The sequence below is a fragment of the Mesocricetus auratus genome, unplaced genomic scaffold, assembly GCF_017639785.1.
Source record: "Mesocricetus auratus isolate SY011 unplaced genomic scaffold, BCM_Maur_2.0 Super-Scaffold_6730, whole genome shotgun sequence".
Classification (NCBI taxonomy): Eukaryota; Metazoa; Chordata; class Mammalia; order Rodentia; family Cricetidae; genus Mesocricetus; species Mesocricetus auratus.
In genome coordinates this window covers 60370582-60392408 of record NW_024429184.1, presented here as the reverse complement: position 1 = coordinate 60392408, position 21827 = coordinate 60370582, and the positions used below count along the sequence as shown (strand labels likewise).

At 44.1% G+C, this 21827-nt stretch overlaps 1 protein-coding gene across 7 annotated transcripts in view; it reads right to left on the bottom strand.

Annotated features, from left to right (window-relative positions):
- Stau2 (staufen double-stranded RNA binding protein 2) overlaps positions 1-21827 on the bottom strand; it is a 264400-nt gene that overhangs the window by 6786 nt on the left and 235787 nt on the right. The window contains exon 11 of one of the 7 annotated variants that reach the window (XM_040741417.1): positions 12478-12878. The exons of the other annotated variants lie outside the window; for them this stretch is intronic. Within the exon in view, the coding sequence (XP_040597351.1) occupies positions 12855-12878 (24 nt within the window). The 3' untranslated portion in view covers positions 12478-12854. Of the gene's footprint in view, positions 1-12477; positions 12879-21827 lie in introns of those variants that run through there. 7 annotated transcript variants of the gene reach the window in all.

Here is a 21827-nt window from a genome sequence, read left to right as displayed (position 1 = left end):
TGCAGTCCCTAGGTTCCTTTTCAAAACTGCACATGACACTTCTGCACCATTCACAACTAATACCAAATGCCTAGAGTTATTATTTTATCACTTAGAGTCACCCAGGGACCACAAATGAGATGACTTAGTTTTCCATGTCTTATCATTGTGAAGGTAACATATTTTGCTCCCCTCACTGGCTGCCTTCTTTATTCTTCAGAAAAACCAACCAACCAACCAACCTTTTCAGTTCTTACCTGTGACTGCCTGCAACAGCGAGAAAGCAGCTTTGGGGCTTAGCTGGACTTTTAGGATGTAGACCACTGCAGTCATAAAGGGCAGCATTCCAAAGCTAAATGGGCAAAGGTTGACTGCAATGTGAAGACAGCCAGGCACTCACGCTGCTGAGGGCAGCGGAGTGGGGGTGGGGAGCCTCTTACAGGCACTGGCTGCTTCCTCCTGCACTTACTTGCAAGACATTCACTGTGCAATCAGAGCAGGGCATTCCTGTCATCGTCCTCATTTTTATTCTAATTATTGATTTATTTTTGAGATAGGGCCTTAGCATTTAGCTCAAGGTGGCCTGAAACTTGCAACCCAGCCCCAGACTGGTCTCAAACTCTCAACTGTCTTGACTCAGTATCATCCCCAGTCACCAGACAAGGTTCCACCCCACCACACCCCACCTCCGCCCAGTTCATCACCCACTCTTTCCCAAGGACAGACATTTGCAGATTACAGAAATCCACAGAAAGAGCTAGGCGAACTTCTGTTTCTCCAGCCAAATGCGGCTAGAGTCAGATGTGAGCAATGCCTGAAAAGCCACACTGCTCTCAGCAAGCCTCAGCTTCCTGCTGAGCTCAACAAGCGAAATGAGCCTTGCTATCAGACCAGTTGCTTCCGAGGATAACGGGGAATGATGTGGCTTTGTGAACAAACACTAAAATTCAACAGTCCATAAACCTATCTAAACACATGCAAAATGTGTTCGGAGGATGATAAAGTCAACACAATCCTCATGGTTGAACAATTCACCTGAAAATATTGCTAACTTATTGGAGGTAGCTGCTTTTAACAATTCCAAATACACTATAAGCATGATACACAATACTGAAGTGTGCTTTGCAATGGGGGAGAAGAAAACCACCCAACTCTGAATGTCTCCTTTACTGAGAGTAAATAGATAACAAGATGCTGTCCTCCCACCACCGTCTGTAATCCACCCTCTCAGCATGAATGATTCGCTATGTGATACATGTAAACTAATCTTGGGGAGTCGTGGGAAGAAGGACTCTGGGTCCTTAATGAGGCACATCCTGAGTGATGCTACCCCAAGTTGGGTAACTTCCCACTCAATGTGGATTCCAGGATTTCAAAGATACACTAACATAAGGACCAGAGCCCTCCATAAGTCTTTGACCATAAACAAATAGACAACTCAATGATTTCATTCCCAAGGTCAGAAAATGTCTTCCTAGTAAATCAAAACAAACACACTTAGCCTCCTCTAATGGATATGACCGCAGCCTACCAGCTACACTCTCAAACCTCGGCTTTATGTCAACGAACCTCTTCTGTGACTTAAAAAACAGAAGGAAAGAAAAAGCACATCCAAAGGGTTTACTGCAGCTTTGTTTGAAAGGAAACTGAAGAAATGTTCCCTATTTTTATTCTTGTCTTCTCTGCTCTACACGTGTGTGTGTGTGTGTGTGTGTGTGTGTGTGTGTGTGTGTTGGGGGGTGGTGAGGTGTGGGAGGAGGGTGAGTGGGTGTATCACGGGATGTGGATGGGGGAAGCACATGAGTGGTATGTATATGTGGGTGTGTGTGGATAGATTGGGGTGTGTGTGTGTGTGTTTCCCTTGGAGAAAAGCATCTGCATAGATACACAGAAATATTTTTGTTCCCAAAAGGTTTTACAACTGTTTTATAGTAAAGCCCCACAATCCTAGAATAGATGCCGCTACCAATTCATGTGTCCCTTGTTTTGGATGTTGTTATAGCAATGCTGGAAACATAATGCCAATGAGATACTTTCCATGCTATTTGCCGGTCGTGTGTGTGTGTGTGTGTGTGTGTGTGTGTGTGTGTGTGTGTGTGTGTCTAGCACATGCTCACATCAAAATGAAATGGAGATGCATCTATGCAGTCCTTACTGCAATCAGTAACTCTCCTTTTGTCAGTTAGCAATTAGCAAATATTGTTGACACCAGCTTTTACTTTCCTGCTTCCTTCTCCAGGGATTAACATGCAATGACAACATAGCAGCATCAGGTCACTTTCTGAGAGCCACTATGGTCTTTACAAGAAAAATGTGAACTTTAACTCATCCCTTCTGAAGAGCAGTTGTTTGTGCAGCTTTGAACAAGATGCCCAGTGGGTCCTTTTATTTCCTTTGCTTCTGTCACAGTTTCCCACCAACGCCATATCCCAATTCCCAGAAACAGGATGTTCCGATCAAGTCCATAGTAACCGCACATCTGAATGCGGCCTTCATATTCAAGTAAGCATAGTCTGGGTTTGTTTAGTTTTGCCTTTTCTCCCCAAAGTGCCTGCTTCTGGTGAGCGCTTGTGGGGGGTTAGACCTAACTGCTGGATTCTGCTCAGAGAGCCCACAGTTAATTAAATTAGACTCCTGTCAGAAGGAAATGGTAGGTTTTTTTTGTTTTGTTTTGTTTCTTAAAGCAAACATCCTCAAGGAAAGACTCCTAATTTCTCTTCTAATAACTGAAACTGACAAACAAAAACAAACCAGAAGTTTCTTCAGGCAACATAGAGTACCCAGCAGCTTCCTTTACCTTGAAAGGTCTGCATTGCATGCTGTCTCTTTATGTAAAGAAGGCCGACAGTCTGTGTCTCTGACATATCACACCGAGGTAGACCCTTCTGTCCCCTCCATTCAGTTGTATTAAAAGGCTTACACTGAGCTTCAGTTAGCAACTTGCTGCCCTGTCTGCCAATGGTTTTGTTCCAGCTCGTGCTTTTCATTCATGCTTCCCCAAGCCTATTAGGTCAGATAATTTCCATAAAATTGGCACTTTCTAAGATGATGGCTTACCCTTGAAAAAGAGGTATATCTTCCTGCTAAGATGGAAATTACTTGTTACGGAAAAAAATAATTAGAGGGTAGGTGATCAGAGCCACACTAATTTTCAAGGGTCTCCTAAAACAGGTGTTCGGACTCTAGAATTTGGGAAATTATTTTAGAGATTTAAAGTAGAGACTCCACCATCACCTATATTCTTGTGGTTAGGGCATTAGAATGGGGGACCTGAGTAGCTGTGGCCTGAACAATGCAGAACCGAGCTTGGCATAGAACTGACTGAGGAATGATTTTCATGTGTTCTTAATGCGCCTGAGTGATGGGATCCACACTGCCATGTTTTCCCCTAATGTTCTCTTTGTTTTCATAACACTACTCTTGTTTTGTTTTGATTTGATTAATTTTCTTTAGGTATAATTATTACTATCTCAAAATGCCCTTAGTAAAAGGCGAAAGATTAATGATTTGATTAATTATGATTATTCAATACAAAGTACTCCCTCCCTTTTTTTTTTTTTTTTTTTTTTTTTTTTGGTCTGTCATTATTTTGAGACAGGCTCTCACTATGTAGCCTTCCCTGGCTGGCCTGGAACTCACTATGTAGACCAGACTGGCCTTGAACTCTCAAAAATACACCTGTCCCTGCCCCCCTCAGTGTTGGGATCAAAGGTATGTGCCACCACACCTGGCTCCATAAAGGGCCATCTCAGGAATCTGCAAGCCACCTCATCCACCAGAGAATCTAAGATGTAGAACCCAAAATTGACCTCATTTTTTTTATCTGTTTGAGAAAAGAGCCCAGGGGTTTACCAACTGCCCAGAACCACCAGAGTCAGTTCATTCTTTCTTCAGTGTTCAGCCATCCATCAGGACATCGACACACCCTGGTAGCTGTGGTTCAAGGGGGTCCAGGCAGACCATGTGCTGTTGGTAGTAGACTTTGGTATCACCCACACGATGCTGTGTAAGAGTTATGGGGCCATGAACGCTTGGGCCAAGATTTCAAAGGAAGGCAAGGGCTGCCAGGCAGTGCGCTTTATGACTGTTATCCCCTCAGACAGACCTGACAGATTGACACAAGGAGCTGTGGCGTGAAGCCTACACAGCAGTGGAGACCCAGGAAAGGAGAGATGCCAGCAACAGGCAATGTTTCTGCAGCAATGCACGTTAGAAGCATTTAAAAATGTATATCCTTTTATAAATCGATCCTTTATGAATTTATATATATTCAGTGAGTCTCTATCTTCCCAAGGGAAGCTGGTGAAGGAAGCCAGTCCAAGAGTAGTCAGAGAGATGGCTCAGAGGTTAAGAGCACTGACTGCTCTTCCAGAGGTCTTAAGTTCAATTCCCAGCAACCACATGGTGGCTCACAACCATCTACATTTCAATCTGGTGTATATGTAATAAATAAATAAATCTTAAAAAAAAAAGTTTCTGAACAGTTGAAGTTAAAAAAAAAAAGAGTAGTCAGATGGACTGCAACCAGCAAAGGGTAGAGGCTGTCTAAGCCTCCCGGTGCCCGTCTCCCATCACATGGCACCCTGGGCTCCAGGCTATCCTGTTGGAGGTTCTGAATACTTTTGCTATAGGGATATTTACCCTGTGCCTCTGACCATTGCATCAGGGAGATAAGTAACTCTCCCAGCTCAGAGTTTTACAGGAGAGTTTGGAATTAGACTTCCAGACTCCTGGAGACAGACAAAATGTAGTTTGTTCTGTGAGGTAGACATGAACCTTTGGGAGTTTGGGACAGAATGTTATAATTCGAATTGTCCTTAAGGGGTGCTATTAGGTGATGGTATAGACCTAGCAAGCGGTACTTGGGTCATTGCAGGGCATGCCCCCGACAGGGTCTGTGGGACCCTTTCCTCCTCTTCTTTTTTGCTTCCTGGCTATAACGTGGGCAGTCTGGGTTTATCTGTGCTTCTGTTGGGATATGCTGCCTTGCCACAGGCCCCAAACATGAAGGTTTATGAAGTATGGGCTGAAAGATCCAAAACCATGAACCCAAATATATCTTCTTTCTTTCTAGGTTGATTGTAAGTTGATTGTTACAACGACAGAAAAGTAATTAACACAGTGTCTGTCGGGTCTAGACTGGAGACTACAATTGCTGTTTGAGAAGTTGGTGCCCAGACTCTAGTGATGTTTAAATAAGTAAGAGTATGAGCTACACATTTTTCTTTATTCAGATTTCCCTTCAGTCGTGTGTGTGTGTGTGTGTGTGTGTGTGTGTGTGTGTGTGTGTGTGTGTGTGTGTGTTGAGGCTTGAATGAGAATAGCCCCCATAGACTCAGATATGTGAATGCCTGGTTCCAGTTAGTAGAACTATTTGGGAAGAATTAGGACATGTGTCCTTGTTGGTGTGTCATTGGGAATGGACTCTAAGGTTTCAAAATCCCGTGCCAGGCCTTGTCTGTCTATTAGTCTGTCTGTGTCTGTCTATCTGTCCCTCTCTCTCTCTCTCTCTCTCTCTCTCTCTCTCTCTCTCTCTCTCTCTCTCTCTCTCTCTCTCTGCTGCCTGTGGATCAGGACATAGAGCTCTTAGCTACTGCTCCTCTGGGGACAAGTTCCTTCCTACAGCAGGTGCCTCTAGCCTCTGCAACCAGGTGCTTGCCAGCCTCCGGGTATCAGTATGGGGAGACTTCCTCCACTGCCCATCACATGCTTTGTCTATTGCCCTCATACCACTTCTCATAATCCACCATTATTCCCTTGAGGGAAGGCCCTGGTCTGCATGACTCACGTCTAGCTGGGACCATTCCTTTTAACAAGTGCAAGAGTGAAGGTTAGGCAAAGGCTAAGCAGGGACTGCATAAGGAATGAGATTTAGGGAGAGAGTGTCCTTCCAGCCCAAAGCCCCTAGACATGGCTGGGAGCATAACCAGGGCTGGGAGCCAGGTGTGTGCAGGGGGCAGTATTGAAGTTACAGTGCATGAATCAGAGAAGCCTTACAGTGGGAAAGATCAGGCCAAGCTCTAGGGCCAGAGGCCAGAGGGGAGACTCAGTGAGGCCCAGGAGCTTGTTCACACTGTCAGCCAGAGGGCAGGTGGCTGTGAAGGCCTGTCTTTCCACTCTCTGCTACTCAGTTAGGGCTGCTCACAAAGTCAAGGCCACACAGGTGCCAATCCTTAAGGGTTATTGGAGAGGTGACACTAGTACGGTGACCCAAATTTTAGCCCCATAACCCTTATGGTAGAAGGAGAGAACTGACTCCTGCAAGTTGTCTATGCCCTCCACAAATACATGCTCATGCAGATATTACACACATGTAAGTGGTGTGTGTGTGTGTGTGTGTGTGTGTGTGAATGATGATCATAGCATCTATGGCCACTCCCGCCATGGCCAATGTCGAGTTTCCAAGAGACTTCAGTGATGTCTATGCCCTCCACAAATACATGCTCATGCAGATATTACACACATGTAAGTGGTGTGTGTGTGTGTGTGTGTGTGTGTGTGTGTGTGTGTGTGAATGATGATCATAGCATCTATGGCCACTCCCGCCATGGCCAATGTCGAGTTTCCAAGAGACTTCAGTGAACACAGATGTGTGCCTAGGGAGCAAATGGAGACCCATAGGATCTGGTTCAGCACCCACCCCACTACATATAAACGTGATGCAGTTGAGGCAGATCACTAAATCCTACTGCAAAGTGGGTTAGACTCTGGGATTTGCAGCTGAACAAAAAGCTGGTTCCCCTTCTTTTTGGCCATGATCTTGGGAAAGTAAAAACCTCAACTTGTTCTGGAACCATCTTTCTGTACACTGTGAATATGCGTTGCTCTCATTGGTTTAATAAAGGGCTAACTGGCCAATAGCTAGGGAGGAAAAGGTTAGGCAGGACTTGCAGACAGGAGGAAAGCGTGGGACAAAGAAGGACAGAGTTGCCAGGAGATGTGGGGAGTCACAAGCCAGACACAGGGGAAGCAAGGTGTGTAGAAATCAGGTAACAATCCCTGAGCCACATGACGGCACATAAACTAATAAATATGGGCTGATGTAAGTTGTAAAAGCAAGTTAGTAACAAGCCTAAAGTATTGGCAGAGCATTTATAATTACTGACAAGCCTCTGTGTGGTTATTTGGGAGCAGGCTGGCCAGACAGAGCTGACCAATGGGACAGAAAAGTCCACCAACATCAACTACTAAATGATATAGTGTGTGATGCTGGTGAAGCATTTGCTAAGGACTTCTCACTTCCAGATTTATGGAATCTTCACCTATAACTTCAACAATGTGACTTTCACCCTAGTAAAGATGTGGTTTCGGAGACATAGATGAAAAGATCACATGGCCACATGGCTTGTTCCAGGAAGATCTGGAACTTGGACCTAAACAGTCTGAATCTGGAACTGACTTCTCAAACCAGTAAGAGACTCTAATCTGAGTGCTTAGCCGGTAACATGACCGGAACAAAACACAGAGCCCTATGAGAACCCAGGTCTGGTGTGGGCTCTGAAGTCACAGGTTCTCTCTGGGATCCACTCCCTTTCTGCATTTGTGGTCTTCCGAGTGGTGGTCACTGAGGTGTGGCTTGAAGAGGTGCAGAGTGGTAGCAAAGGCTACCAGACTTGTCTAAGCAGGTGGACTTGAGGTAGGCAGGGCTGACCTCAACAGTGGAGTCTTTGGTATGAGGTGGAGATTTGAAGTGTGGCTCATTTGGAGACCCTCCGTAGACTGCCAACCCAAGGAAGTAGAGACCAGACATTCACTGGGCTAATCAGAACTTGTAAATGAATATGTTAACTGGCAACTTAGTTCATCTTAAAGATGAAAGGCTAGATTTTACTTGGCTTCTGGGACTTCCTGTGTCCTTGCTTTTCCTCTTCTTCATCCCTTTTAGTCTCTCATGGAATTAGTTTTTTTATTCTTCCTTATTTTGGACATCTGTTCTTGGACATCGCATCATCTCCATCAAATTCTCTTTCACTGAGGCTGGTGGCTTAAGTTCTTTACAAATACAAACAGCTCACATTCCCAGCATTAGCCTGGCCTCAGAGTTCTCATGCCTGATGGATTTCCCTAATACGAGGCACATCAATCCTGCCCCAAACTGAAGTAATCTTTCCCAACCCCACACCTCCCTTCTCCTAGAGATGGCACTGCACTCAGCCAGTTGTTCAGACAAAAGTCCCCAGGATTCAGCTTCCTAGTCGCATCTCTCTTACTTCCTACGCCTGCACCTGCGCATTAACCAGAGTGGTTGATTCTTGTCTGAAATCCCTCCAGAATGCGGTGCTCACCACCGCCCTACTACCATCAGCACTGTTGTCTCTCGGGGACTCGTGGCATGGCTCTCTATTTCCCCAGTCTCTCCTTCCGAGCTAAAGCGTAGTCTTCATACATTTGCTAAATTGTAAACAAGGCCTGGCTGTTACCTGGCTCCGAACCTTCTAGGTATTCGCTGTGGCCCAGAGTGTGAGTGGGCTCCACCGCAGCTCTGGTCTCTCCTCACACAAGAGTGCCCCACCATGGGCTCCAGCACAGGGGCTTCTCTGAGGAACCCCTCACTTCACTCCTGCCTCACGGGTTCTCATGCAGTTCCCCTCGGATCCCAATGCACTTCTGCTTCCTCCCTTCCTCGTCCCCCGTCCCCCCCCTGCTTGCCTGCTTTCTGGTTCCAAAGGAGCCACACCACAGCTGTGTGATTTCTTCTCCTCAAACTGCCTAATTTTCAACAATTTTTTTTCTAAAATTTTAGCATGTATCTAGCCATTTACTTACTTCCTTATTTTCCATGTCTCCCCTTGGAAGAATGTAGTGATATATTATTTATGATTTAATAACGCTTGCCTTAAGATCAGGGAAGCAAAGCAGCCAAGCCAGTAGCTTTTAACCTCTACTAAGGATTGTGGAAATCCTGTCCTCAACATGGCTGGAAACTAAATCTCTTCTTCCTTATAGACCTCTCTAGTGCTGGGATTAAAAGCATGAGCTCTGTTTCTCTTTTAGAATGATTCACTCTCATGTAACCCTAGGTGGACTTGAACTCACAGAGATTCATCTTCTCTGTCTACTAAGCCTTGGGATTAAAGGTGTGCCATCACCACCCAACTTCTATGACTTTCCAGCTTTGCATTCTGATCCTTCAGGCAAGCTTTATTAAATCATGAACAATATGTCACAACAAAAGAACTGTGTACTGCACTCACTGTTGATGCTCAGCATAGAGAGTAGGAGACCCTCAGCAGTTACTGGCTGAAGGAAGGAATAGATGGGTGAAAACAGTACCTACATTCAAGAATATCTAGCCAGCTCAAAACGACCTGCTTTAGACAATCTTACTAATTCTTACACTCAGTAAGGAAATTAGGGAGCTGAGTATTTCCTTGATTTATTGAGACTTGGAAGGAACAATTCATTTGATGGTGAAATGCTGGCTATTCAGCTGGGGTTATGTGGTGGCTAAATGTGGGTCTTTCAGATGAAATGCATTAAGATCAGGATAAACTGTCTAGATGGGTGAATCCCTGCATGCAAACGAACTTTCTGGCAATTATATCATTGCAAATTGGGAAGAAATTTTATTGTAATTAATTTTTTCTAGGAGATCTTATCTTTCATTTTTCATTCTTTCTTTTCTGATTCACCCAAATGCAAAGTGACTGTAAAACTCAAGAAGTAAATGTCTTCTTTTTTTTTAATTATAAGGGGAAGAAAAGCACATTGCCAAGATGTTACACTTGGTTTGATAATGTTAGACCATCCCTAAAAGCAGTTTCTAATCGATTGCCATGTCAAAGGAAAGATGCTACCTCGGTTTTCTTAGAACACCTTATTACGACAACACAGTCAAACAAAGGGTTCACTTTGCATTGTAACAACACCATCCCAATGCTCTCTCTTGCCTACCTCCACCCTAAATGAGAAGAAATGTAGGGTACTTTGAGGGACACAGGTTAAGTCTACTAAATACATTTGTAAAATTTCCCCTGGTGTCTGTAGAAATAGCTAGTGTTGTAGTAGAAAAGATACCAGCTAACATACCAAAACGTGGTGTTCTCAATTGCTTGTCTGCAAAAGGAAGATGTGAGGCTCCAAGTGTAAGGATTTATGTTCCATCAGTGGTGGTATTCTAATCTAGGTTAAGCTGCATGCATGACAACTGGCAGTTCCCTAATGTCTACTGACAGGTTGCCCCTCCCCAACAGGATACATTCCCTTTCTAAAGTACATTTTTTTCTATCCAAAGATACTGTGTCAAACACCACTCTTGATGGTTAATTGTTTAAGGAAACGAGATAACTAGAAGGGAGTATCTGTGATAGACTTAGAAATTTGGAGGGACAAAATGTAATGCAAGACATTCCGATGAAACTTTAACTTAGGCAAGTGGCATTATATCAAACAACAGCATTCTCCAGAAATGCCTGGGATTCAGTTGGGTGGAATTGTACGTTGAAATGGATTGTAGGCATATTGCAAATATTTTGCCGGCAGCATCCGGTAGCATCAAAGCCCAGGAGGGAAAGGGGGTGACCAAAGCCAGCATTAAAATCTGCCTCATTGGATGAATACTCAGAAAGGACAGGAATTAAGTTATCAAAAGGCTAGAGGAATTTGCTGAAGAGTGGGTGGTTTCTAAAAGCAGTGAGTTATTTGGAATCTGACAGGGTGAGACTTCAGTTCTTTGTATAGCTAGCATTATGAGTCAAATAAGGGTAGGATGATATTTCAAAGGAGGAAAATCAATGAATGCGTACAAACATAAAAAGCACAGGCAGTACCTTGACTTCCAAAAGTAAGTGGTGCTGATGGTATCAGATGCAGTCTGGGATGTGCCCCAAAGGAAATTGGGCACCACTCTATGAAGTCTTTCTATGAGGGAAGGGAGGGCTAACTTGTAAACTCCATGCCCCATGCACTTCCAAAGTAAACTAACTGAAGTGCAGAGCGGCGCTCTCAGGAGTGGAACCCAGTTCCTCAGTTGGCCATATGGCTCTGCGGTTTCGTCTGGCATTATGCTCTAATCTATTCATTCAGTGGAAAGAAAAATAAAGTGGAAGGTGGTGACTGGAGTAGGGTTATGAATGGGGATAAAAGCCCTCATATCCACTGTCCAAAATCTGATGGCATGACCACAATTAGTGCTGTGGAAGGTTGAGTATGGTAGCCTAGCTATGAGTTCCCAAAGGGAGAACTCCAGGCAAGCATGTGGGAAGTGATAAGTGACACCATGTGCTCTCACTGATAAGTCTGCATTTATCCCCCAGGTTGAACGTTATGTCCCTCGGTTAGGCAGACATGGGACTTCCCTGCCTTGGTACGCGAGGCATTAGCAGTAGTCTGGAGCTAATGCCCCTTGTTCTTGGTAGAAGTGGCTGCCTAGCTAGACAAAGCCCAGGAGAGTGGCCTGCAACTGTGAATACGGCTGCTCTGTGTTCTGATATTCCCAAGTAATAGTTGGTTCACTCTCTTGTCCTCGGGGTGGTGTCTCTCTGAAGACATCTCCAGAGGATACAGAAGCCACGTGCTAAGAGCAGGCCTTTGCTTCACCAATTCTGTGTCATTGTCCTGTAAGGAAAAGCTTTCAGGAGAAAGTCCTCACTCCTCTAGGAGGAGACCATGGAAGGGAGAAAAGGGGCTTCTTAAAAGACAAAGGGCGGTGGAGTTCTAGTGAACTCCAACCTAAACACTAAAAAGAAGGAAAATCTAGTCAGACTTCCCATCAGCTGAGGACGTGAGACACTTCTGGTGAGTATGCAGGGCCATAGAACTGCAGAAATATCCAAAGCCTTCTTCTGTCTCTCTTCAGTGTTCACTGCAAGCATTGGCAGGTCCAGTGTGGATGTTCAGGGACAGCAAAGAAAGGACCCTCCCCAAGGTTTGCATCTCACTTGGCAGACAAGCCAGGGCAGGAGAAATCCTTTAGATCAGATGGTGGCAACAAGCAGCTTTACTAAAAGAAAGTGTTTTTTCTTTTCTTTTTCTCCCCACCTCCACACCCCTGTGTCTAGGCTGGGCAAGGCATCTCTCCATATAGAATGGGCTCCACTAAGTCAGTTTGTGCATTACAGTTAGATCTTGGACCCACTACCAGCAGCCTCATACATTGTCCCAGCCGCACCATTGTTGCCTATCTTAAGGGAGTCTAGTTCAATCTTATGTAGGTTCCCGAGTTGTCAGACCTGAGTCAGTGATCTCTCACTAGCTTAGGTCAGCTGTTTCTGTAGGTTTTCCCATCATGGTCTTGACTCTTGTTTATATTATCGATCCTCCCTCACTTTGATTGTACCCAGGAACTTGGCCCATTTGTTAGTTGTGAATTTCTGCATCTGTTTCCATCTGTTTTTGGATGAGAGTTCTAGCTTCTATTGGGTTATGGATTGTAGTCTGGGTATTTTGCTTTATGTCTGGTATCGATTTATGAGTGAGTACATACTGTATTTGTCTTTCTGGTTCTGGGTTACCACACTCAGGATGGTTTTACTGAAAAATTTTTTAAACAAAAGTTGATAAATTGGACCATAGCAACTTTTACTCTGTGAAAGATCCTGGGAGAAAATTGTAAAAAACAAAACCACCATAACAACAATAAAAAACCCTCTTTCTACACCTGCACAGACATGTCTAGAGACCACTTATAGGACAGAGGACTAGTGTTCAGGATACATAAGGAACTCAGACTCAACAGCAAACACCAAATTGTCCAATCAGAAAATGAAGATGACACCAAGCGAAGACTCACAGGGGGCCAATAAACACATTAAAAGATGTCCAACCTCATGCACACATATCACACTAGCAAGATAGCTGACATAAAAATCAGAGCAACACCAATGCTGTAGACATCGCAGAGAGACAGGCCCACTCCGGCATTTCTGTAAAACGGCTCATGCACTCTGGAAAGTAGTATTCTGTAAAAAAAAATTTGAACCAAATCATTAACTGGAATCACACTCCTGGGTATTTCTCTAAGACAAATGAAAATTTAAGTCTATGTAGATGTTCACAGTAGCTTCAATTTGTAATAGTCAAAAACTAGAAAGGAGCAAACTGTTCCACAGTAGGTGAACTGTTAAACTAATATGGCGCATTCACACCACAGGGGAAACAAACAGTAAACAGCGGCTTGGAGGCACCTGAAGAGCATGAGACTGGGTGAAAAATGCTAATATCTTTGAGCAACTTTTTTTTCCAAGTAATGAAATATCTTAGACAGCTTCTCTTGCTAGACAAACAATTCTAGTCTACTTTCTTTAAGGCTGCATAGTACTCCACTATGTAGCTATACCATAACTTACAAAGTCCCCCACTGATAGATAATAAGGTTGTTCTTAACCCTTACACATAATGTTGCAATGGGCATTCTTCTGTATTTGTCTTCTAAAGCATTTCATGAAAATTACTTATATAAGATGAATAACATTTTGAGAATCGTCAAACTGCTTTCTAATAAAGTTGTGACAAGTGCTTTAAAGGGAACTGGAAGATGGCCTGTCACTTAGACCTGGAAAGGAGGGCTACCTTGGTGGCTGTCCAATAAACGCTGTGCCTCCCACAGCACACATGGTAAAGCTGAATGAATGGGTAAACCCTACGTAGTTAGGTCACACTGAGATTTAGTTCAGTGGATGACCTTCCTGCAGAAACAGTTCAGTCCATACGAAGGACCTCTGTATCAGGTCAAAGAGCATAGAGTAGCTGTATGTGAATTGTAACAGAACTTTATGTGCTCACATCCATCCCTGCAGTGGTCTGGGAAAGGCAGAGACAGCAGGGAAGCCAGTCAGAAGGCTGGAGGGTGGAGCAAGTGTTTCTTCTGGCTCCCCACCTCCTCCTGCCGCTGCTCTCACACACTAGCCACTTGTGCTGATTTCCACGTCTCCAGATAACCAGAATGGGCAGCTTGCTGAGGGGCCTCTCGGGCTTCCCTCAATGTCCATGCACACAAAGAGAGCATCAGTGCCTTCCCAGCCAGCTGCAGGGAGGATCATAGGCCTTACCTGACACAGACTGGACAAGGCTCCACAGGCCAAGGGCAGGGATAGGGACAAACAGTAGCCTTACTCACAGGGTGCTCAAGGGATATGCCTGGGGCTGGAACCTCTATGAGTGCTGTGAAGTGTTTAGACGTTCAGGCTGAGAATCTCTTGCCCGAAATGCTTCAGATCTGAAGTGTTTCCAATCTCCAGGGCTTTGGATTTGGATATAGGTTTCCATAGACTTTCCTGATTGAGCAACAGACACTATGTCGTCACCCCCGCCATACACACACAGCCCAAATCAGAAATCTGAAACTTAAATGCTCCAAGCTTTGAATTCTGAAGTTTTTCAGATTTCAGATTTTGAGCTTACGGATTCTCAGGGTATATTAATATGCGACAGGAACTTAGCACCTCAGGAGGCAATCAGGAAGCAAACATATAGAACCTAGGGACCTGCCAGCAAGGTGCCGTGCTCACACCAGCTGCCAGACCCTTAGCCAACCGCTGAAGCACGGCTCCTGTGTTAGCATACATTCATAGTGCCTTGATGACTGTTTGTTAACATATGAAATCTTTGCTCGGGTGTCTTGTTTTGGTTTGATTTTTTTTCGTGTTTCTCAAGATAGTGTTTCTCTGTGTAGCCCTGATTGTCCTGGAACTCACTCTGTAGACCAGGCTGGCCTTGAACTCAGAGATTTGTCTGCCTCTGTCTCCCTAGTGTGTGTGTGCTGCCCGGCTTAAAATCTTTGGTATTTTAAAAGCACTCTGAAGAGAAAAATGTGTGTAGGCTTCACTAGTGTGGTAAAAGGGCCTACATAGTTCATAAAAGGCCAGAACAACACTGTCTATCAAGGCTGTGGGTGAGATGAGGTGGGATTCAAGTGAGAATACCCACTTACCCTTTACCCTTCAGTATGACATTTGGGGCCAGGATGGAGACAGCGGGCTGCTCCTGACTGACTAGAAAAGCCGGGCATTTGAAATGTAATTTCAAAGATAAAAGAAACATATTAGTAGTCTGGTTAACAGCTGGGAGAGAGAGACAGAGAGAGAGAGAGAGAGAGAGAGAGAGAGAGAGAGAGAGAGAGAGAGAGAGAGTTGAATGTTTTTGTATAGGTAGACTTGCCTGTGTGTACACATGTGGAAGCTTTGGGTGTCTTTCTCTGACTCTCCATCTTTGTTTGTTTTGATACAGGCTCTTTCACTGACTGTCATTTGGGCTAGATTCCTGGCCAGCCGCCCTAGAGAATAAGATGTCTCCATCATCTCCTGCCCTGCCCTCCCTACCATTCGAGTTACTGGTGGGTGCCCATATCCAGCTTTTGCAAGGGTGCTGGGGACCCAACTCAGGTCCTCACGGGTCTTACAGGACAGGCACTCTCCCCACCGAGTTCTTGCCCAAACTCTAACAACAGCTTTTAGATATCTTCTTGAACACTGGCACAGTACTGACCATCTCAGGCGCCCTCTGCCTCCCACCTGAATGGGTTTAATCTGAAACCTCATAATTTGCTCAACCAGAAGGTGAAGGAGAGAGCACATTGGCTTTAGTCACACAGCAAGTTCAGTCTTTGCCCCAAGCTGACTAGATGTATCCAGACACCACAGGGTGTGGTGGCCCTAAAGGGGACAGTGAGGCAAGAAGGTGACCAGCCACCCCCCTCTTCTCTAAAATGTTTGTGTAAACACACCCAAATGCCGGCACACAAGGTCCAAATGCCTGCACATAGGCTCAGGAAGACACCAAGCCATCCAAACACCAAAGGCCCCACTCATCTTGTGAGTCCCACGCACTACGCAGCACGCACTACGTAGCACGCACTGCGCACTGCGGGACAAAGGCTGCTCTTGGAAGCATCGTGCCCGTTCCGCTCCTGAAGCAACTGAACAGATATCACCGTGGCCCAGGGCTTTCTCAGTCTCAGCAGCTCGTTCATAATTTCATGCTTTTCACTCTTTGAGACTTTGCCTTGGCTCGTCCTACACAAACCTACGGCCCTCAGCTCCTTTATCGGGGGTGTCTATAAAGAACAGCCCCAAATCTGCTTTTCCAGTGCACTTAATGTCCTTCCAATTAGATCCAGATGTGAGAAGCCGAAGAAACAGTTCTCAGGACTGGACAAGATGACATAAATCTTGCAGCTGACAGAGATCCCACTGAGCTCGGTTGGGGAAACTCACAGAGAACTTGTTTGGGGCCAGAAAAGCGGCTGGTTATAAAGACAGATGTGTACACTGTGATTCAAAAAAAATGCGTTCCAAGAGCTGGAGCACGCCGAACGCAGCAGCGCCTACAAGCCTTCCGCAGGCAGAGGCTGGCTGGGGAGGCTCCCCTCCAGCTCACAGCTACATCAAAGGAGTGACTGAGCAGGCTGCTAGAAAACAAACCAGAACGGATGCTTCCTGGCTCCGTAATTGCTCTTCTCAGGGAGAGGAAGGTGGGCACTCCTGACAGACCTTCGCTGGAGGAGAACAAGGGCTGTTTGTGCAGCTGAGGGCTTGGCCTTTATTTTTTTAATTATCAGGTCTTGTATACTTTCCAGAAAGTTCCTTTTAAAAATAGTATATTCTTCCTCCTCTTCTACAGATGCTAGGAAGTACAGGTTCAACACAAATCGTGTCTTTTTCAAAGGGACACACATACAAAAACAAAACAAAACAGACAAACAAAAACAGGCTAGAGTTAAAGGAGTTTGGTGGCATGATGCCCAAGGGCTGAGGGCTTTGGTTTTCTTTTACCCTCCCAATAATTTTGTTTTTAAAGCTCGGAAAACAAGTTCCACCAAAGGGTCAGCTTCTGCAGTGTGGAGAAGGGCAGGGTAGGCAGTGAAGAGTCGGTACAGCGAGCCTGGACAGGAGCTGTGACAGACAGGTGCCACGGTGGGCCAGCAGCTTGGATGCATCCAGAAGGCTTGCACTCTGGTGATCCGGGTCCAGGGCAGAGCAGCTGGAGCACTTTTCCTTTGACAGCATCCCAGAATGATGCATAGTGTCTTCCCTAACCCTTCTCCCACCACAGCCCAGCATCTGGCTGTATGACAGAGGACAGAGGGGCTTAACACAGGCACTTCACAAGGGCCATTTGCAACACCTGGTTGGACCACTTTTGTGAGCTTAAGCTTGGCCATACTAGAGTCAGAAGTTCTGTCCCCTCTGGGCTCAGGCCATACTTCTAGCTGTGTCCCAAAGAAAAACCGATGAGAATTCATTTCACTGGTAACTGTGTGCCCTTGATGCCCCACCCCCACCCCGCCCCATCATGGGTGGATGTCAGCAATGCTCTGCTCTTCTTCTGAGTCCTACCTACCACCCCAGAACCAAAGAGGCGGCAAAGGGAATTCAGAATCACAGAGCAGGACACACACACACAGACACACACACAAAGAGAGAGAGAGAGAGAGAGAGAGAGAGAGAGAGAGAGAGAGAGAGAGAGAGAGAGAGAGAGAGAGAGAGATGCATGCACACGGGCTTTTATTTTCCCATCTTGAGATAAGAACCAGCTATGTTTTTTAAATTTATGTTTTACATCTTCCCAGTTGAGCATGACTTTTCTGAGCAAATTCTAAGGACTATAAAGATGTCTTCCCAGATAGACAACTTTGACTCTAAAGAAATTAATGCAAATTATAGTGCAGTTCGGTGAAATGCTAATTTATGGCTCCGTAAAGGTACAGTTCAAAGCTCAGAGGAGCCGGAGGAAGTCAGTGGATTGATGGCTTTCAGTAAGAAAGGTTTAGAAACAGTAAAATGTAACCAGGTTTTTAGGTGGGAAATGAGCTGAGGGGTTCATTTGTTCCACGTTACTGAGTTTCTAATTTAGATTTGCTGTTAAAACGTCATGCATTTTGTACTTGTGGTTAGTAAGTGACTCTCTCTGGCTGTCTTTAAAAGAAAACTGAAAAGAACAGGACTAATTCTCCAGGGTAGGAGTCACAGGGATAGGCATCTGTGCTAAAAATGCAATGCCGACGTCTCTACAGTGAGATTAGAAAGCAGGAAAGCTCAAAGATCTTTCTAAGAGGCTAGCAATTATTATAAGAACGGGTGCCACCTCTCCATAAAGGAAAAGTCACCTGTGACATCATATAAAACATAGGGCCCATGATCTGCTGTTGGCTGTTATTAAACATAAACACTTATCTCGTTGGATGTTTTCCTGTGACTGCAGTGCTGTGTGTTCCCTGCAGCAGTATGCATTCCCGTTTCCTTTCTTGGCTTCCTGTCTTTATGCTCTACACCTGCACTTAAAGGGTAAATACCCAGAAAAGCACACACATTCAGTTCTGAGGGCATTGGTCTGTAATCCCCACACTTGGAAAATGGAGGCAGGAGGATCAGAAGTTCAAAGTCATCCTTTAGCTACATAGTGAGTTCAGTGCTAGCCTAGTTTATGGGATAATTTGTCTTTTTTTTTAAAGGCATCTGAAATAAGGATTATTAAAATTGTTTCTCAGGCTGGAGAGATGTCTCAGCTGTTAAGAATATGTATTACACATCCAGAGGACCCGAGTTTGGTTTCCAGGACCCATGTCATGTGACTTACAGCTGCCTGGAATTCCAGTTCAAGAAGATCCAATGAGGTCTGGAGAGATGGTTTGCGGTTTAAGAGCACTGCCTGCTCTTCCAAAGATCTTGAGTTCAATCCCCAGCAACCACATGGTGGCTCACAATCATCTATTATGAGATCTGGTGCCCTCTTCTGGCAAGAAGGCATACCTACACACAGAGCACTGTATATGTGATAAATCTGAAGAAGAGGAAGACAAGGAGGAACAAGAGGAGGAGGATGAGATCCAGTGCCCTCTTTGGGCCTCACCCATCACCTAAACTCATGCCTCATGCATCTATATATATCTTAAAAATAAAGGGAACAGAAAATTGTTTCTCAACAAAGATCTAAAACTGGAATCCTCTCTACCAGTCTGTTAGTAGCTACAAATTCAACACTTATCCCAGCTGCCCCTTAACACTTGTTCTGGTTAGCTCTTAAAATGCTGCATGTTCATAAAGTTCACTTTATTATACATGCCAAAATCTTACAACAGTTGACTGTGATATAGCAGTCATCGGAAAAACCTGAATTTTGCAGAGCCCTGAAGACTAGTATTTCTGGTTAGGATATATCTCAGTGATACAATGCTTGCCTGGCATACTGAGGTTCCATCTTTGATGGGGGATGTCCTTCTGTATATATGTTTCTCTTATTGGTTGATGAATAAAACACTGTTTGGCTGATAGAGGCAGGAAGATAGGCAGGACTAGGAGAGAGGAGAATTCTGGGAAAGGTAGGCTGGGAGCTGGTGGAGAGAGATGCCATGTAGAGACTGGGAGGATAGGATGTGCCAGGCGTTCTCTGGTAAGATAAGGCCATGTAGAAATACATAGATTAGTAGTTATGGGTTAATAATTAAGACAGAGTTAGCCAATAAGAAGCCCTAGCCTTCAGCCAACAGTTTTATAATTAATATAAGTCTTTGTGTGTTTATTTGGGACCAGGTGGAACAAGAAAAACCAGCAACAAATTGGCACCCAGTGCACGAATTGCCACATAAAACCTGAGAAAAACTTAAAAAGGGATTCTAAAACAAAGGAACAGAGACAAGCACAGCTTCTTGGTAGCAGCATTTTCTCAGGTGGGCTCTGTTTGCTAGAGACAAGCAGAGGCTCGTGGCTCCCTTGAGGGAGGCTTCTGGACTCAGCATTAGTGGCAAACAATGGCTCTTTTAAGAGGCCTCGCTACCAACAGAATGGTGTGTATGAGCAGCTGGTAGCAACAGTGACCATATCTCCAAGCCGGCAGCATGCTGCTTGATGGTGGCATAGACCAAGGCAGTGAATACAGCTCCCAGTGCTGGCAGGAAACATACCCTGCCATGTTGGAAAACCAGAGGCTAAAACATCCACTTTAATTTTAGCCATGCTGTTTAGCAGATAAAAGACTCATGGCGAGAAAAAGATAGAGAAATACAGTAAAGACATAGTCAGATGAAGAAAAACCTCTAATGGGTTTACAGTGTGTTTAAAAATACATGTAGGCTTGGAGAGAAAAGAAAAAGGATAAAGTGGTTAAAAAAGAAATAGAGTATTTGGGTGTGGTGGCACATGCCTTTAATCCCAGCACTAGGCAGGCAAAGTCAAGAAGATTTCTGTGATTTCAAGGCCAGCCTGGTCTACAGAGTGAGTTCAAGGGCAACCAGAGTTACACAGAGAAACCCTGTCTCAAAAAAAGGAAAAATAAAAGCAAGAGAACTAGAGTTATAAAAAAAAGCCTTGTGAAGATGCAAAATACATAGTCTGGATACTGTATGTTATTGTGTTGTCTTTTAATTGTCCGATTGCTGAGGAAAGAGTAACAGCTGCTAAAAGACATTTGATTACAAATGATGCTGGATTAATCCAACCTATACATTTTAAAAACTCCTTGACTTCAAAATTTAAGTCTAAGAACATGTTACTTTTTAAAAGAGATTTTGTTTTTGTTTCCACAGAAAATGAAAAGCTGTGGATTCCTTCCAGACTAATATGGTTTGATCAAGCAAGACCCCCTGAAGCAGTGGCCCAGGAGATCCAATATCCAAAGCAGCTGAGATGATGCAACCTCAGACTACTACAGCCAGGATTTGGCCAGGTTTCTGGGTTTTCTCAGGAGCCCCATGATTTTGACAATGCTGCCAAACAGCAGGAAGCAGCTTGGAGAGAATGACGTCCAAATTCACAAATATTGTTTGTAAATATTTGTTTTCATTTAGATGGAGTTGGTTGTAAATGCTTAATAATAACCGCCAATCTCTTTCTAAAGGTAAAAAAAGCGAATACGATATAGAAATGAATACTTTGCTTTGGTATGGACTTTGGTTTATTGATACAAATTTAAGGTCAATTTTGTTATATGTATATTTCTCCTCTTGTTTAGGTATTGTTTTAAAAATGTAAAATATAATCAAATACAGATTGTAGTCACCTATGGCTGTCAAAACGCATAGTTAGGTTTTCTACATATATGGAGATATATTTGAGATAGATAGATAACCTTCAAACATTTCAAAGACCTACAGAATATGGCATTTTAAATGGTTTAGGGTTTTTCATGACTGTGAAACATAACTGCTCCTGGCAACACCAATTACTTCAGAGAGGAAGATAGGCATTGAAGAAACTCATTACAGAGTTTGCTTTCGACATGGCAGAAACAGCCTTTGGGCAAGAAACTGCTCTTGCCTGGACTGTTTGACTGTATGCTGTATAAACTGGACATGCAGGAGCCACAGGAAGTGACTGCTGAACTTGCCAAGCAAGATGGGACAGTCCTGCAGGGCTCCTGCTTCATCGAAGAGTCTGCCAGACATTCTGCAGGACACAGAAAAAATGACTGAGAAACAGCCAATACAGGTGGACAGTTTCAAATTTCCTGCTTTGATGAGAAGTCTGCCAGACACACTATGGCCTATGGGCTGAAGATGGATGCCCCAACACTATAGACGAACGTTGGGTGACTGTCCAGGCAGTGAGATGTCTCTGTCAATTGTAGAGTTTACATATTATCCTTCTGAAGTCTTTGATGGATTTGAAGATAGATAGTTATGGTTATTATTTTTCTTAGTTATGATAAAGAATAAGTTACATATAACACTTTAGACTCACAAAGATAGGATAGATGACAGCATATTTTCTATAAATTCTGCCAAATGTTAATGGACTAAATATTGTTAACTGTAATTCTTGCTTGTTTTGTTATGTATAATTTTACTATGTTAAAGTTAAAACTTTTCTTTTTATTTAGACAGAAAAGAAAAGATGATGGGGGATGTCTTTCTGTATATATGTTTCTCTTATTGGTTAATGAATAAAACACTGTCTGACTGATAGAGGCAGGAAGAT